Source organism: Halichondria panicea, chromosome 1 (genome assembly GCF_963675165.1).
Source record: "Halichondria panicea chromosome 1, odHalPani1.1, whole genome shotgun sequence".
NCBI classification, from domain to species: domain Eukaryota; kingdom Metazoa; phylum Porifera; class Demospongiae; order Suberitida; family Halichondriidae; genus Halichondria; species Halichondria panicea.
The window spans coordinates 2,474,478-2,491,972 of NC_087377.1; the positions used below are offsets into that span (position 1 = coordinate 2,474,478).

The 17,495-nt window shown below is 40.9% G+C and overlaps 1 protein-coding gene and 1 long non-coding RNA gene across 5 annotated transcripts; both read left to right on the forward strand.

The window, feature by feature from the left end:
* The first annotated feature begins 366 nt into the window (after positions 1-366).
* On the forward strand, positions 367-17,357 carry LOC135352235 (uncharacterized). 4 transcript variants are annotated; one of them, XM_064551407.1, is made up of 13 exons: positions 367-886; positions 999-1,049; positions 1,439-1,600; positions 2,471-4,698; positions 5,019-5,262; positions 5,862-5,957; positions 6,330-6,377; positions 6,491-6,826; positions 14,128-14,466; positions 15,587-15,634; positions 15,739-16,074; positions 16,645-16,992; positions 17,212-17,357. In XM_064551407.1, coding segments are annotated over exons 3-13 (4,065 nt in total). In that variant the 5' UTR covers positions 367-886; positions 999-1,049; positions 1,439-1,560; the 3' UTR covers positions 17,214-17,357. The 4 variants fall into 4 exon arrangements, 3 of the variants coding, with proteins under 3 accessions (XP_064407477.1, XP_064407487.1, XP_064407500.1); XM_064551417.1 differs by lacking the exon at positions 16,645-16,992 and having other exon boundaries at positions 373-886; XR_010399689.1 differs by lacking the exons at positions 14,128-14,466; positions 15,587-15,634; positions 15,739-16,074; positions 16,645-16,992; positions 17,212-17,357 and adding exons at positions 7,369-7,716; positions 7,936-8,421; positions 9,035-9,427; positions 9,490-9,693 and having other exon boundaries at positions 491-886.
* LOC135333295 (uncharacterized) lies at positions 10,058-11,948 on the forward strand. The gene is made up of 5 exons (XR_010393808.1): positions 10,058-10,382; positions 10,747-10,858; positions 10,909-11,000; positions 11,223-11,309; positions 11,705-11,948. It is a non-coding gene; the product is annotated as an uncharacterized LOC135333295 (long non-coding RNA).
* Positions 17,358-17,495: the final 138 nt, after the last annotated feature.

Sequence of the window (17,495 nt, forward strand, 5' to 3'; positions counted from 1 at the left end):
CGATTCGTGTGTTCCCGGACCCCATACAGAGGACTCGTCCCGACCACCCCACATCACTGGTGAGAGGCTCATGCAGAGGACTCATAATTAGAAACCTGCCATTTCATTCTTTAATGCCGTTACATACACGTATACGTATTGCTAACATTTCCTACTGCATATGTATAATTATACAGATCCTCTAGCCCCAGGACACCACAAAAGATTATTGGGATCAGGTGAAAAAGTTGAAACTATAATTACGCAACTCCAATAGACTGTGCACAAAAAGCATTCCTCCACTCCTACGTCACAGATACTGGCTGTTGTAACCGCAACAAGCAGGAAAGGCAATGAATAAAATTAGTAACACTGTTATTCATTGCCTTTCTACCCCAGTTGTAAATGAATAACATTAGTGATAATCATCAATATGTTATTCATTGAAAGTTGATTCACAGTTTATACAACAGCATGTGGTTGTGACGTAGGCCTGAAGGAACGCCTACTATGGTTTTAAGTGGAGTTGCGTACTCTTCCTAATGAACTCTTGGTGTTACATATCCTATGTGATTAGTAATATGCTACTCCCCTACCATGTTAGGTTTATTAATGCTGAGTCAGCTAAACATGTTTTAATCCTCACCCAGAGGACGCAGGAGCAATAGTCTAATAATTACGGTCTTAATGACGAATGTTATTCATTGCCTTTCCTACAGCAGTTGAGATTTTTATCAGCCTCAAGTGATTCTGACCTTTTTTCAGTGTACGGCCTATAGTCAGTCATTGGAGTTGGTTTTTATGTACTGACTGTCAGACAATTGTCTCATTCCTCCTCCAGTGACCTCTGACCCTCTGTCTGGTCAACAGACACCCAGTGCTGGCGATGAACAACCAGAAACAACTGGTAGGAGACTCTATTATAGCCCAACAATGATCATGTGCCTACCCATCTACTGTAGAACGAAGACCTTTCGGTTATATACTGTGTTACATGACTTGTTACTTGTACACCTCAGATACTCAAAATGATTCCACACAACTTTCAACGGATGACCAAACCTTGTCAAGTGAGTAATACCAGGGCATACAGTGCATGGGGAGGAAAGTGGACCAATTTACCCTCCCCCCCATAATGTTATAGGCTATAATTATTATAATGTGTATTCAATTACTACCTTGTATGATTGAGTATGTGAAAAGACAACGTATATAAAGCCGCCCAGAATTCAATCACCTAAGAACACCTAATTAAACTGGGCACATGTCCTATTTCCCTGTATAGTGTTCATTTTAATATTTCTATTGAATCAGTGATTCTGATTGTCTTAAAGTGTTATAGCTGAAGTCACGTATCATGTTAACACTAGCCAATAATGCACAAATGTGTTAGTATGTATTCATTTGGTGTTTTTTTAATTATTGTCAGCTTTGTCAACATTGCTGGTTGTGTTTGCAGGCACTCCATTGACTGAGGAAGACTCTGATGCTCTAGAAAAGCTGCTCCTAGACAACAAAATCTCTTTGACTGGTGAAAGGACATATGAGACAGTAGTTCACCACCTTCGTGAGCTCGGACATATGGAACTTGCAGCCAACCTGAGGGAAAACCTCGACAAAGGTGGGTAGTAGTTAGTAAGAGCCGTGGGTAGTAGTAGGTGGGTTGCTGTATTGAAGTTACACTCACCTGTGTTGAATATTGCATTGCATGAAGCCCCTCAAGATGAAAGGGGGAACATAACAGCCATAACTTTAGTACTGTAGATATGAGACCTTTTAAATAATATTATGTTTATACTATTTTATAGTTGAATAGCACAATCGAGGGCATAACGTACTTATGATGGTAGATATTGCACGTTGTGATACTTCAATATATATTCCATTACTACAATAACGAATATGATGTACTGTATCGTTATACATTTTGAATGAGCTGCCTTACGTTGCTGTTCCATTTTTACGCCAGTGGTTCAACGACTGTTTTAAAAATGCAACGGGTAAATTATTCTGCGCATGTGGCGACTATAATGTAGTTTGGAGATTTCTTTTGTAACTCAGACTGTTTAGTTTGTCTCTTAGGTGGCGCCTTTATTATTATGCCTCGACTGTTTTGTTTGTCTCTACTTTAATACAGCAACCCACCTACTACACACAAGTGTTTTCTTTTCAGTTTAATTATCCTTCTTTCTTGCTTCCTTGCGGTCTTGGTATAAAGCCACAACAATTAATACTACAACGCAATGATGCAATAGATGCGTGTACATCAGTCCATTATTTTACACACTTTCTTCTCATGTTTTTTATAGACTGCTTGTTATAGATACTAATTATACTTTCTGTTCGATAATACAAATCACATCTATTGAGCAAAAGCGTATCATGGCGAGAGGCATTAGAACACAGCGCAGCTTGATCACTCGTTTCTTTTACAGTATGTTAATTTTCTGTTTGAAATGTGTCACCTATAGTAAATGCTGTTTCCCTGCAGTTATCAAATGGCAGCGTCGATACCTCGATAGACTCATGACTCTAATGGTTGATAAAGAAACAATCGATATGTGCACTCTGAAACTGTGTCTCGTTGGTCCCCCTCACGTTGGGAAGACAACCACACTCAATCGTCTACTGCAAGTGTATGAAAACATTCAATCAGCTGGAGACAAAGCGAAACATCCAAGCACTCTACTAGCTAACTGTATCCAAGTTATGGCGTTGATTAATAAAGATGAGTGGATATCTTCCAAGGATGTCGATGAAGAAGCCAAGATGATATTTGGTTATCTATGTGGCAATTTAACTCTCGATGAAATAGATATACCCAATGAAGAATCGACAAAGGCCACCCGATCTGAAGAAACAGTACCTTACAAAGTCCACACACAAACTGTACAACAAGCCACACTTACCGACTCTGAGGATAAAGCCGCTGTAACCCACAGCAACAAACTAGCACAGGTCATTCTTCGACTGCAAAAGCTGATAAAGAGCGGAAACTACTCCCAAATGGCCAAATGTCTTGGCAACACCTTGCTGAACATAAACGATGTCGGAGGCCAACCAGAATTCCTAGAAATGCTACCAGCCCTGAGCAATGGTCCTGCCATGTATCTAGTGTTCTTGGATCTGAGCAAGGAACTTGACAAGCCCTACAAGATTCCCTTCTGTCGTGATGGCAAAGTCATCACTCCTTATAAATCAATGCACACAGTGAAAACCGCAGTCTCTCAAATCCTCTCATCCATTGCTAGTGTGCGTCACATGTCGGAAATTTCGAAGCCTCTCTTAAAAACTCCTCAGTTGAAGGAAAAATTTGAAGCTTTTCTCGCTGTCCCTCCAGTGGCAGCCCTAATAGGTACCCACAAAGATAAGCTTGGTGGAGACTCAACAGATGGTCCAGAAAAAGAACGATTGACCAGAGACAAAATGGTGGAGATAAACACAGCATTGAAGCCCATCACCAAAACTTTCGAGAACATTTTAGTTTTTCCTAAGCAAGAAAATGAGGCTTCTGATGACACATCTAATAAAGAAGCTAATTGCTCTTCTGACAGGATGTCCTTTTTTGCCCTCGATAACGATAAAGGCACGGAGAATGCTGAAATTTCTCCATTACGTGGCTTATTGAATAAACTATTTTACTCTCGCTTCGGCAAAACCTCTCTTCCAATACCCAAAAATTGGCTTGTACTAGGAATTATTCTCCGAAAGGAATATCAAATTGCCACAGTAGCAGACTGTATCGAAATAGGCAAAAGGTTGGAGATGGATGAAGAAGAAACCACAATCTGCCTCCTCTACCTTCATAGTATAGGATCGATCCTGTACTATACGGATGTTCCCAATGATGATGATCCACGCTGGCTCCTCAAAGGTCACGTCATCTGCTTACCTCAAGTGATCTTCGATAGCATAAGCCAACTGATAATCGTTTCGATGCAGAATGTTCATGATGGAGGCCTCAACACCGAGTTTGAGATAGCAGAATTGATCAGGAAAGGTCAGTTTACACTAGAGGCCATCGAGAGACATTGCAAAGTAGATGTTCAAGTTTCCAAAAATCTGAAAAACAATTTACTAATACCATCCGGACCGCTTGTGAAACTTCTCAAGTACCTCAACCTTCTCTCTGATATCACACACAAAGATGAAGATGGTGAACGAATCACGTACCTCATGCCGGCTATATTGGAGTGTGCTTCACCAGAGGAGCTGACCAACCCATCTCAACCAGACATCAACAACCCAGAACCACTCCACATCACATTTAGTTTTGGTTACGTACCAACAGGAGTCTTCTGTGGGCTCATCACTCGACTAGTTTCCCAAGGCCCTCATAAAATTCTCGGATTGACGTGGGAATTGGTGGAAGATGGCATCAAACGAAACTGCGTCTCCTTTTATGTTGACTACGTACACAAAGTGACACTGCTCTCTCACGACAGAAGCTACGAGATACGAGTTGAACGCAATGCAAAACAGATGGATTTATCTCTTCACGATCTTTGCTCCCACACTTTGTCAGCAATCCTGTATATGCTCAAGAACCTGTTCCCAAAGTTGATCCTCAGTGTTGCATTTCAATGCTCCTGTCCCAAACACGCAGCAAGCAAGAGTCTCAACAACCTTTGCACCCTTGTTCAAGGCCGAAAGATCTACTTCCTGTGTGGTAGAAGTCCCGTCACCCTCAGTGAAGCACAACAAGTGTGGTTGGGGAAGGTGAGCTATTCTCCTGCATGCATGTTGGCGATGTGTGATCTAAGCTAATACTCATGTACAGCATTTGGGGAAAAGAGACCGTTTGTTATAATAATTATGGCTGATAATGACTTTGTGTGTATGTGTACAGATAGGGTGAAGTTTTTTAGGGTGTGCAAGTACAATAGTATAGGACTAAACTTGGTGTACTGTTACATGCAGCATTAATCAGAAGGTATAAAAAATAATAAGCTTGTGTGTTCTATATACGTCGACAAGTTTGTTTAGTTTGTTAATGTGTCTCGCATTTTCATTTCCCCTTTTTTGTCTTGTCCCTACAGCACGTGTGTCTAGGAAACAGGACGGAACTAAAGGTGCTAAAGTTTGCTGAAGATGGTTTCTCCTTCCACTGGAGCAAAGAGGGCTCCAGACGTCAGATTAAGACAACTGATGATCGGCCCAACACTGTCAGCTTCGCGAGTGTGAGAGAGGAGGACTTTGGTCACTACCAGTGTGAAGTGAAGGATGCAGCTGCTGGGAAAGTGCTCCTCACTCTCTACACAGCTCTCTACAAAGAGGACACAAGTCAGTTATCTAACCTCAAGTATCCCCGTTGTCCTAGTTGATCCCATTTATCACATACTAAGTTGTGATTTTCTACTTATTATACATAACCAGTCAGTGTACACAGTGTTTACTTCCTCTGCCCCACAATGACAACAGAACTCTTACAATTAACTGCCCAATTCTATTTACCATAATTATGTGTGAAGCTTTTTATTTGCTAGGGGGCCACTTGTGTATTTAAAGTGTTTGCATTACATTAACTACCGTATAGCGGGTAATTTTCGAGGGGTAAAATATTCGTTATTTCCGTGGGCAAGCTCCCTATGAAAACAGTTACCAGAACGCATGCAATGCAGTACAGGCAATAACAGACAAAAATTACCGTTTTCGATTTGTCAATGAATGCCATGGATTTTTACCCCACGAATATTACCCACTATCTATCTTACTTCCAATAAACAAAGTTCTATCAGATCGTAATTCCATGTATCATAATCGGATTGCTATATTCGAAAGCCTTCAGTCTGGAAAATACATGATCTTGATTCCTACAGGCCCGGCATTCCCCATTAATATTAGTGTGTCTAGCTGTATCTGTTCCTACACACTACGTACAGATCCTCTAGCCTCAGGACAGCGCAAAATGTCATTGCCATCAGACGAAAAAGTTGAAACTCTGCCAAAGCGTCCAAAGAATGATGTCACTGTACAAGGTATGCATGATCTATATATATTATAGATCTCCCATTAATTTTATCATAAGCTCTATACTTACATGTATTAAAACTTTACATAACCAATGTACACAGTGTTTACTTCCTTTGCCCCACAATGACAACAGAACTCTTACAACTGCCCAATTCCATTTACCATAATTATGTGTGTAGCTTTTTATTTGGAAAGTCATTTTCAGCTTGTTCTCTGCCCCCAAAAACTAAAATTTTACCATATTATGTATAATAGTGTGAAGCTTTTTATTTATGGCATTCTTTAGCTCCTAGGTCTAAGAGTAACTTGACCGTAACATTGTGTAATGAAGTGGTACTCTTGTGCATGACTGTTATATTGTCATATCCTCCTCACAGGTAATGCAGTGACTCCACTAGCCACTCCACACACAACCACTCAGTCAGGTAGCAGATACTGTGCATTGGTTTGTATTGTGAATTAGGTCAACATTACATCTGTATACAGTTCTAATAGGAAATGATGTCATCACTCAGCAATGTATGTTTCATGTGTACAGTTCATGAGACGACAGCGACTGCAGCTCAGTTGAGTCGTGAGTGCTCTGATGAAGCTCTTCTCCAGTTGTCTACTGAGATTGCTGGCTATGACAGATACAAGTACAGGCTGGGCCTCAGTGATGCTGAGATTGGTGCTATCGATCGGAGTACTTCCATCGTTGATAACATCCCAGGGAGGTTTCACGCTGCTCTAAAGAAGTGGAAGAGTAAAAGCATCATTCTCGACAATCCATCCAATTCAACAGCTACTTACGGTCGATTAGTGGAAATTGCCTCAGAGATTGAGGACGGAGAGGCAGTTCGCAGCATTCACAAGACCTGTGTCAAGGATACACGTGAGTTACCTTTGTGAGCTTGCTCGTGTATAATTATAGTGCCACGATAATTATAGTGAACTCTGTACAGCATTCTAAATGTTGGCGACATAATTATGATTGTACTGTCAATGTCATTGGTATACAGCTCTCTCCTTGCATGTTTCCACGCTTTTTGGTGCTTTTCCTGCCCAATCCTGTAGCATTTTTCACATTGCAAGTGTGTTTGTTGGAACTTGAATATTGATTTTAGTGTGAAGGGATTAAGCTTATAATTAAGGGAACCACTTGGGAATGATGCAATGAGCGGCTAGGGGAGGCTAGCTTGTTGCTATAAATGCTGGCACGCGCAAAGTAATCACGCGTGACATAATAATTGTACAAGTATAAAAATTATAGTCAGTGTAAGTTCAGTATAATATTATAGTCTAAAGTGGTTGAGTGTATATAGCCTTACAGTTGTATTGTGTACATACATGGTCTCGTATGTGGTGTACAGTTCAGAGTATTATAAGCTACTACGTGCGTTACATTGTCATTGTAAGGTACTTTGATCTGTACAGCTAAACCACATCAGACGATAGTGACAGCGACTGCCGCTCAGTTGAGTCAAGAGTGCTCGGATGAAGCTCTTCTTCAGTTGTCTACCGAGATTGCTGGCTATGACAGATACAAACTCAGGCTGGGCCTCAGTGATGCTAAGATTGACGCTATCGATAAGTGTCCTTCCATGGTTGATAATATCCCAGGAAGATTTCTCGCTGCTCTGAAGATGTGGAAGAGTAAAAGTATTCTCGAAATGTATCCATTGAATTCAACAGCTACTTACGGTCGATTAGTGGAGATTGCTGCAAAGATTGAGGACGGAGAAGCAGTTCGCAGCATTCACAAGGCCTGTGTGGAGCATACATGTGAGTTACAAATGTACCTAGTTTATGATCACTTCGACCATTACCTTTGTGAGCTTGCTTGTCAGTACAGTAGTGCCATGCAATAGTGAATTGTATAATTATAGTAAGAACAGCATTCCAAGTGTTTGCAATACACACTGTCAAAATGGTATTGGATATATACTGCAAGTGTAGGTTTGCTAGTTGCTGACTCTTGTGTCTCCCTCCCTCCTCATGCAGGACTGGAGGTCATGGATCAGTCAACACCATCAGACACTACCAACACTATAGAACCATAAGCACATTTGCACATTATTTTGTTTTGTTTGACGCTTATTGTGGTAATGAATGAAGTGGCATGAGTTTTTTTTTTACTGACAATGTTCTTGGTATGGATCATTCAACTTGGGAACAAATATTAGCCAGTAATCTGGTAAAGTATCACTGCAGTAATGAATTTATAAATTTGCACATGGCCTACTGAGCTAGCTATCGTAGACTCGACTCTGCATGCTATAGACTAGACTAAGAGCTTCACAGCTAGGCAGCATTGAAATAGTATAAATGTTATAGCTCCAGTTGCTAACAGAGATGGCTCCATGCACACGAGGAGCAGTGTAGAGAGAGAGAGCTAGCCAGAGAGTGACTGTCTCGAGGCATCCTGACTGAGTGCTGCTGCTGGTGGATATGGTGGCTAGTCTGCAGAGGGAGCTGGACAATGCTAGGGTGAGTAGTGTCAGGTCTTATTGAGTGGACCTAGATACTCTATCTATAGACTAGCTCTCTAGCTCCCTTTGTTGTAGTGCACCTATCATCAATGTGTTGCCCCAGAGGTCCGACATGCGTGCACGAATCACTACAAATGTTAGTGCATTTGGCCTGGACTTATCACATGACATGACCACAATGCACTGAACTTATAGTGATTCGTGCACGCATGTCGGACCTCCTCTGGTGTTGCCCCACTACCCCCCCCCCCGGGACATACGGGGAAATTTGATCTAATTTGGCCTGAAATGTTGGCCCCATATATACGGGGGGATTTGACCTGGCTTTGCGTAGTAAAGACTGCTTTTATAACCTGTTGATGTCATCATCATTTGTTACAAGCAAGCAACTTTACCTTTTCTATTTAAGTGAATCCGAAAAAAGGCTTGTACATAATTTATACATGTTGTAATCTATGTCAGAGTATACAATTTCTAAAGCTGGTCACTTTCCCTAAAAGTACATAATTATACATGTTTGTGATCTAATTGTAGTATAATCTTATGTCATCGTATACAATTTCCTAAAAATAACGAATAATAATAATTATTATGTTCACATGTGTGTACAGGAGGATTGTCAGCAGAGGAGCATCCTAGCAAAACTGACCAAACAGTAGAAATTCCAAAACTGTTTCTGACTGGAGCTGATCCAAATAATTCGCGATAGTCTCAAAAATGCAAGCAAAGATTGGTTTGATTTAGGATTGGCTCTCGGAGTGAATATTACTGACTTGAAAGACATTGAAGACCAACACGCTAGTAACAAACGACGCCTAACAGAGATGGTGGGCAAGCGTCTTGAAGTCACTCATCCACCCATGACATGGCCTTACATATGTGAATGTCTAAGGAGTCCTACTGTTGAGCGTAACGATGTAGCCGAGGAAATTGAAGGCAAGTATGTGAGGACAGCAACTGCAGTTGCTCATAGTGCCACCAATTGATCATGAGAACCTGACAAGGTACGTTTGTACTAATGTATTATTATGATCCTTTACTGATATATACTTTTTTTATTGCATAGCTTGAAGGGGACGAATAAAGTAAAGAAGCATAAAGAAGCATACATGCAAGAATTAAGTAAAGAATTGACTGACTCTGTGCTAACAATGTCGTCTATATAGCCATTATTATAAAGTATGAGTACTGTGACATGTTCAAGCATTGTTCATTTGTTCCTTGTAAGGGATCAGCATCTTATTCTTATAGAATAATTATTTATAATTGAGGTGTTTGTTTGACGATCCTTACCCACTGGCCATGTGGTACAATGGGGTCAAGGAAGTACTTGCACTAGCGCTACTCGCGAGCACGGCGCTGCTATTACTAACCGTCTACCTCAACAACACAAGTCTCTCCTGTCATAAAGAGCTACCACGAGTACAGCATCCTGTACAGAAAGGTGTGTGGATCTACCAGCCATTATATTCTGCACCTAGTATCAATCATCTCTATAAAAATAATAATGTCTTATTCATTTTCCTCGTACAGCTATCGGTGGGTCAGGTATCCAGCACTGAACAGAATATTGACCAGCGACTACTAACACTCAGTCTAAAACCAGACATTGAGCTCAGGGGAAAGGTGATGTAATGAAATAATGACTATAATTATTTCACCTTTCCCCTGAGCTCAATGTCAATGTATACTTTATACGAGGCAATAATATTTCAGAAGCTATCTTTGATTGGCAACAACTTGAGTTCAATTACAATTCTAAAGAATGTATTTTGTAGCTTTTTGAAAGGCCTATCAAATGGTGTGTTTAGATTAGCGATTGCTTTAATTTATAATGTCAGTAATTTGCCCCGGCCCTCTCTCCTAGGTTGGTTGCAGGAATATGAAGCGTCTCATGCTGTACGTGAGTGACAGTCTACCAATGTACACTCTGGACTGGCCCTGGGTGGACTAAAACAAGTAAGCTATCATAGACTATAATTATTAGCTGCAGCATTGGAAGATGTAATTATATGTCATGCACAACATGCAGGTACATGTATCTGCCTAAAATGTTCCCAAGTTCTGGCTATTTTTAATATTCAATTTCCTGACAAATTTGCTTTTGATAGCCTAACGTGCGACTCTAGATGGTTATTTATGTCCAGAGGTGGTTAGTACCAACCACCACCACCGACCAGTGTGGGCACATCCCTGTACATGTACTTGAACACTTATTACACACCCCTCACCCATCCACTCCACCCACACACACACCCCACCCACACACTCACCCACACATGCACACACTCCACACCCATACACACCCTCACACTTCCCACAGGTTGCTAGTACGTTCCACGTTCTGTGTGCAGTGTACAAAGCTGTAGTGGCCAGAGAACCAGACTAGAAGTGTCTACTCTGAAATAATTTTCTCTCTCTCTCCTTCAACGAACGTAAGCAGTGATGGTGTATGACATCATGATTATGACATCTTTGTGTACAGATCAGCGAATCTTTCAAGAGATTGGGAATTAAAGACACTTCGCAAAATATTCTCCTATAGTGGCACTGCATTCAAATGAGGCTGATGCAAAGGTATCGTGCATTTAGTGCATTCAGTAGCTGAAATTTCTTATCATACCACTACCTCTAGATCGATCTAGCCACTACCCACATCATCTGAAAAGCCTCTGTCTAAGCGTTAATTCACATTCTTGGAGCCGTTCAAAGATTCTTTTTTCCCCCCTCCCTTTCTTCCACTATTATGCATTTCTTTGATCACTACAACCTGTAACCATTCATTATTTTCTCACTCAGGCGTCTGATTTATTGGGCATGATTGAGGGTGACCTAACACCATTGCAAGGCATCCACTCGTGTAATAATACACAGAGTATAATCAAGGTAACCATCTCAAAGCACAACCTTTTATCAAAGAGCTTTTATCGTGGCAGTTTCTTAATACGATTTAAGTAATAACACACGGCCTGGAAGTACATGTACACTTTTTTACTAGAACTTCTGTCTTACATAAGCATCAAATACAATTAACGCTAGTAACGCGAACATACTGTACAGGGTTGCATCCAAGGGCCCCCCCTGGTCACAATTTCTACCCCCCCCCCTAGGATCTGTCAGATTCATTAATAGGCATATAATTCTGATAACTTCGCCCCACCTACATTTTTCATTTCCCCAATTCGCCCCCCCTGATTCAAAATCCTGGATACAGCCCTGATACAGTGAACACACCACACACCCACACACACCCACACACCCACACCCACCCACACACACAGGAGTACAAGATTCCTTCTGAAGAGCTGATCATAATTATACTCACTAGTGAACTGTGTAGTTACTAGGCTAGTCATCAAACACGTTACCTAGGTCACCATAGTTAATGTGTTGTGTGGTGGCTATAATCATTATCAAGAGTTCATGAACTCTTGTCATTATCAACACCCACACATTCTACTTCTCTAGATCTAATGGAAGTCTATAAACTTGCATATAGACGCCTTTTGAGTGGGCCAATAATAATGATGTCTCTATAATCAAGGCATATAATCTTTTCAGTGCAGTTGGCAAACAACGAACGATTATATATATGGAATGGGCCTTGAATGGACTTGTTTTGCGACGGCATGTACTTGTACTTGCGCAATTTTATGTTTTGTGACGTTGACTCTTGTACCTATAGCTATGCTAATATTTATAATAGCAAGAATCACTACGTACATGTGCACGATTGTTTCTCTTATAAGTTATTAGCAATTGCAAAGCAATGAATTGTTGAAAAAAAGTTACTGCCTAATGAAAGGCAAGACTGCTGCGGCGCCTACAGCTCAATACTGATAGTGCACTAGCCTCGATCCCAGGCCGCACTTCCCACTTCCCTAGTGATGAAGGAATCGATCTTAGATCATGTTTGCCATAAATACTGCAATTTGATTGGCTAAAGGAAGTGTTCTACCAACTTAGAAAATCATATACTTATTTAGATCATGTTTGTCATAAATACTGCAATCTGATTGGTTAGAGGAATGTTCTATCCAATTTAGAAAATCATGTACTTCAATAGAAAATCATGTACTTCAATAGAAAATCATGTACTTCACTTAGAAAATCATGTAGCAAAGATTAGATAAGAACATTCAAATCTGATTGGCTAAATACTCATGGTTGCTATGATCTAAAATGCTTAGACACTGTTTAGGAAGTTTCCACATGATTTAGAAGTCTGTCCTCAGGGCTAGTAGAACCCTCACTGCGTTCGGGATACTACAACCAGCCCTTTGGGCTTCTAAATCATGTAGAAACAGTTTATATCCCATTGCTACGTTGTTGCCAAGTGCAATATGCAGCATAATGCACTGCTGAAAGTCACAATGCACTAACCGCAAAGTCATAATGCATAACCACAAAACGCCCCTCTGCCAATTAGACAGACAATTAAAATTATCATGAGAAATTAATAACAAGTATCAAAGTAAAGCCATGCAGGAATGTTCAGGTCGAGCCACGCCTAACTAAGCCACGCCCAACTAGTTCTCGACCTTGTGATGCATGTCAATTCTGTTTCACCATAGCACTAGAAGCAGCTCTTTTTGCTGGGGGCTTGAGCTGTCTTGCAGCAGTGTAGAGGCGAGCTTCTTGGCTTGGTTGTGATGCCGAGGATAGAACACGTGGAGGGTTGTTCGATAGTCTCGCACCAGCCCCGATTAAAAATAGTTATTTACTGATTCAGTCCGTATATCAGAGGAGTAGGAAGATGTTTTTGTAAGGGGGTGCTTTACAAATCTGGGGGTCCGGGGGCTTGCCCCAGGAAAATTTTGGCACTCTACATTCCCGGAGATTAATTCTGAGCAAATTTGGTATAAAATTATCAGTATCAAAATTTTTATGCTATATACTTTAAATCTATTAAGTGGGTATGAATATACAATAAAAAAGATTGCATTGCATGTGTCATTGTACTTCGGAGGAACGTTTCAATCTTCGCAGTGAATGTTTTAACTACAGCATGTCTATTTTAGGATCCAATTACACTTGATCTATAGTCTAGCTACCCTCTTTAGTAGCTGTTCATGGCTACCATTGATGTCAAAAATGAGAGGAGACTTGCTTGTTGCAGATTCGCAATGTGCTTGCTCGAGATATCTACGATGTGGTTCATCTAGCTGACCTTTGTACTGTGTACGTAACTATGCTAGTATAGCTAGCTAGCTAGCTAGCTACTAGCTGGACTTCTAGCTAGCTGCTTCATGGAGCAAGTAGGTAAGGTAGCTTGAGATAAGGGGGTGCTCCAGCACCCTGAGCACCCGTGCTTCCTACGCCACTGTATATATCCTAGGTGATGTCAATTCTGATGTTCAAATGACTGTTTTGCTGTTTTTGCAGTAAATAAATCAGTTGTTGACTGGTTGCCTAGTAATTATGGTTTATAAACAACCTCAGCCTCGGGCTGCGCCCTCGGCATTGGTTGTTTATAAGCCATGATTACTAGTCAACCAGTCAATAACTATAACTTATGGACCTAGCGTTCAAATAGAAAACAATTGGGGCTGGCTGTGCGAGACTAGTTGTTCGAGCAGAAGTAACACTGAGCTGTTTCTTCGCAGCAGTAAGTTTAGTAGCCACATCCACCTAGTCATTTTCATAGCTACTATAATTAAATCTGTGCGCTGCTATTTTTAGAACATACGTTTTATCTCTACAGTTCAACCACATGAGACGATAGTGACAGCGACTACAGCTCAGTTGAGTCAAGAGCGCTCGGATGAAGCTCTTCTCCAGTTGTCTACTGAGATTGCTGTCTATGACAGATACAAGCACAGGCTGGGCCTCAGTAATGCTGAGATTAGTGCTATCGATCGGACTGTTGATAACATCCCAGGGAGGTTTCACGCTGCTCTAAAGAAGTGGAAGAGTAAAAGCATCATTCTCGACTATCCATCCAATTCAACAGCTACTTACGATCGATTAGTGGAAATTGCCTCAGAGATTGAGGACGGAGGGGCAGTTCGCAGCATTCACAAGGCCTGTGTGGAGCATACCAGTGAGTTACCTACTGAATGATCACTTTCACCATTACCTTTGTGAGCTTGCTCGTGTATAATTATAGTGCCACGATAATTATAGTGAACTCTGTACAGCATTCTAAATGTTGGCGACATAATTATGATTGTACTGTCAATGTCATTGGTATACAGCTCTCTCCTTGCATGTTTCCACGCTTTTTGGTGCTTTTCCTGCCCAGTCCTGTAACTTTTTACGGCTCTGCTATAATGCAGCCATTAATTTTAGACTTGAACTTTTGGCAAGTATTTTAATAAAGATTACGTCATTATTAACTTTTTGGCTTTGTGTTCCAACCTCCTCTGGTATTACATAACCAGTGTACACAGTGTTTACTTCCTCTGCCCACAATCACAGCAGAACTCTTACAACCGCATCGCCTGTCTAATCATAGATTGAATAGCGGAAGTAGCGTCACGTGACATTTTACATTGAATTTGCAGCATGGCACCAGAGAGCCTTTGATGTCAATCCGTGTTACGGTTGCTCAACACGCAGGAAACGAAATTAATGTTTCATGAATTATGATCACTATAAAAGATATTCAGAGCCCCCCTAAAACGTTTTTTCTCATGCCCCCTAATGGTGAGCTTCAGTTAATTGGAAAATAAAAAATACATTTTTGTGAAGATAGCTAGAGGTACAAAACGTTCTTTGTCACGCTATGAAATCTTTATGTACTTAGAATGCTTCTAGTATAGCTAAGACTGTGCAACTCATCGGTGTACTGTGTCCCATAATTATGGTTTCAAGTGTCAGTTGGAAGTGCAAGTTTAGTACAAATGCAGTATAATCTAGCAGACAGTCGAAGGTACTCAACGTTAGATACATAGCCCCCCCCGGCGTAATGCAGATATAATTCAAGGTAACTTCAATCCCTCTGCCTATTCAATCTATTGTCTAATATACATTGAAGGTTGCTATCAGGGGATCCACTTTGGAATTTTAGCACTATATACAGGTCAATCTTGATTAAATTAGCTAGCTTCAGTCTAAATGATTTGAGTATACATAGCTTGATCGTAACATTGTGTAATTACAACAACTGTAAGTGCGGGACTCTTGTGTATGACTGTTATATTGTCATATCCTCCTCACAGGTAATGCAGTGACTCCACTAGCCACTCCACACACAACCACTCAGTCAGGTAGCAGATACTGTGCATTGGTTTGTATTGTCAACATTACATCTGTATACGGTTCTAATAGGAAATGATGTCATCAGTTAACAATGTATGTTTCATCTGTACAGCTCATGAGACGACAGCGACTGCAGCTCAGTTGAGTCGTGAGTGCTCCGATGAAGCTCTTCTCCAGTTGTCTACTGAGATTGCTGGCTATGACAGATACAAGTACAGGCTGGGCTTCAGTGATGCTGAGATTGGTGCTATCGATCGGAGTCCTTCCATCGTTGATAACATTCCAGGGAGGTTTCACGCTGCTCTAAAGAAGTGGAAGAGTAAAAGCATCATTCTCGACAATCCATCCAATTCAACAGCTACTTACGATCGATTAGTGGAGATTGCTACAAAGATTGAGGACGGAGAGGCAGTTCGCAGCATTCACAAGGCCTGTGTGGAGCATACCAGTGAGTTACCTACTGAATGATCACTTTCACCATTACCTTTGTGAGCTTGCTCGTGTATAATTATAGTGCCACGATAATTATAGTGAACTCTGTACAGCATTCTAAATGTTGGCGACATAATTATGATTGTACTGTCAATGTCATTGGTATACAGCTCTCTCCTTGCATGTTTCCACGCTTTTTGGTGCTTTCCCTGCATGCCCAATCCTATAACTTTTCACATTGCAAGTGCATGTGTTTGTTGGAACTTGATTTCTAGTGTGAAGGGATTAAGCTTATAATTAAGGGAACCACTTGGGAATGATGCAATGAGCGGCTATATAGGGGAGGCTAGCTTGTTCGCTGTAAAAGCTGGCACACGCAAAGTAATCACGCGTGACATACGTAATAATTGTACAAGTATAAAAATTATAGTCAATGTAAGTTCAGTATTCTAAAGTGGTTGAGTGTATATATAGCCTTACAGTTGTATTGTGTACATACATGGTCTCGTATGTGGTGTATAGTTCAGAGTATTATAAGCTACTACGTGCGTTACATTGTCATTGTAAGGTACTTTGATCTGTACAGTTCAACCACATCAGACGATAGTGATAGCGACTGCCGCTCAGTTGAGTAGTGAGTGCTCGGATGAAGCTCTTCTTCAGTTGTCTACCGAGATTGCTGGCTATGACAGATACAAGCTCAGGCTGGGCCTCAGTGATGCCAAGATTGACGCTATCGATAAGTGTCCTTCCATGGTCGATAATATCCCAGGGAGATTTCTCGCTGCTCTGAAGATGTGGAAGAGTAAAAGTATTCTCGAAATGTATCCATTGAATTCAACAGCTACTTACGATCGATTAGTGGAGATTGCCTCAGAGATTGAGGACGGAGAGGCAGTTTGCAGCATTCACAAGGCCTGTGTGGAGCATACATGTGAGTTACAAATGTACCTAGTTTATGATCACTTTGACCATTACCTTTGTGAGCTTGCTTGTCAGTACAGTAGTGCCATGCAATAGTGAATTGTATAATTATAGTAAGAACAGCATTCCAAGTGTTTGCAATACACACTGTCAAAATGGTATTGGATATATACTGCAAGTGTAGGTTTGCTAGTTGCTGACTCTTGTGTCTCCCTCCCTCCTCATGCAGGACTGGAGGTCATGGATCAGTCAAGACCATCATACACTACCAACACTTAGACACTTAGGACAATGGCCTGGATTTATCTATTTTAAGTTTGTTTACTTGCTCTTGTTATTTATTTTGTGTGTGCAATTGAATTATTCTCCTCTAGACATCCTCTCCATTGTAGTTGGTATGGGATCACTTCAGTTGCAGCGTCTTGTTAGAGTTAGTGTCTTTAGGGAAAGCAATAATTACGACCATTACCTACTCACGGTGAATCTGCCAGCAGGTGTCAGTCTAGTACAGTA

Coding starts and splice junctions, on each gene's coding strand:
- LOC135352235 (XM_064551407.1), top strand. CDS start 1,561: ATGGAACTTGCAGCCAACCTGAGGGAAAACCTCGACAAAG. Junction 5,958..6,329: donor GAATGATGTCACTGTACAAG/GTATGCATGATC, acceptor TCCTCCTCACAG/GTAATGCAGTGACTCCACTA. Junction 14,467..15,586: donor GGCCTGTGTGGAGCATACCA/GTGAGTTACCTA, acceptor TCCTCCTCACAG/GTAATGCAGTGACTCCACTA.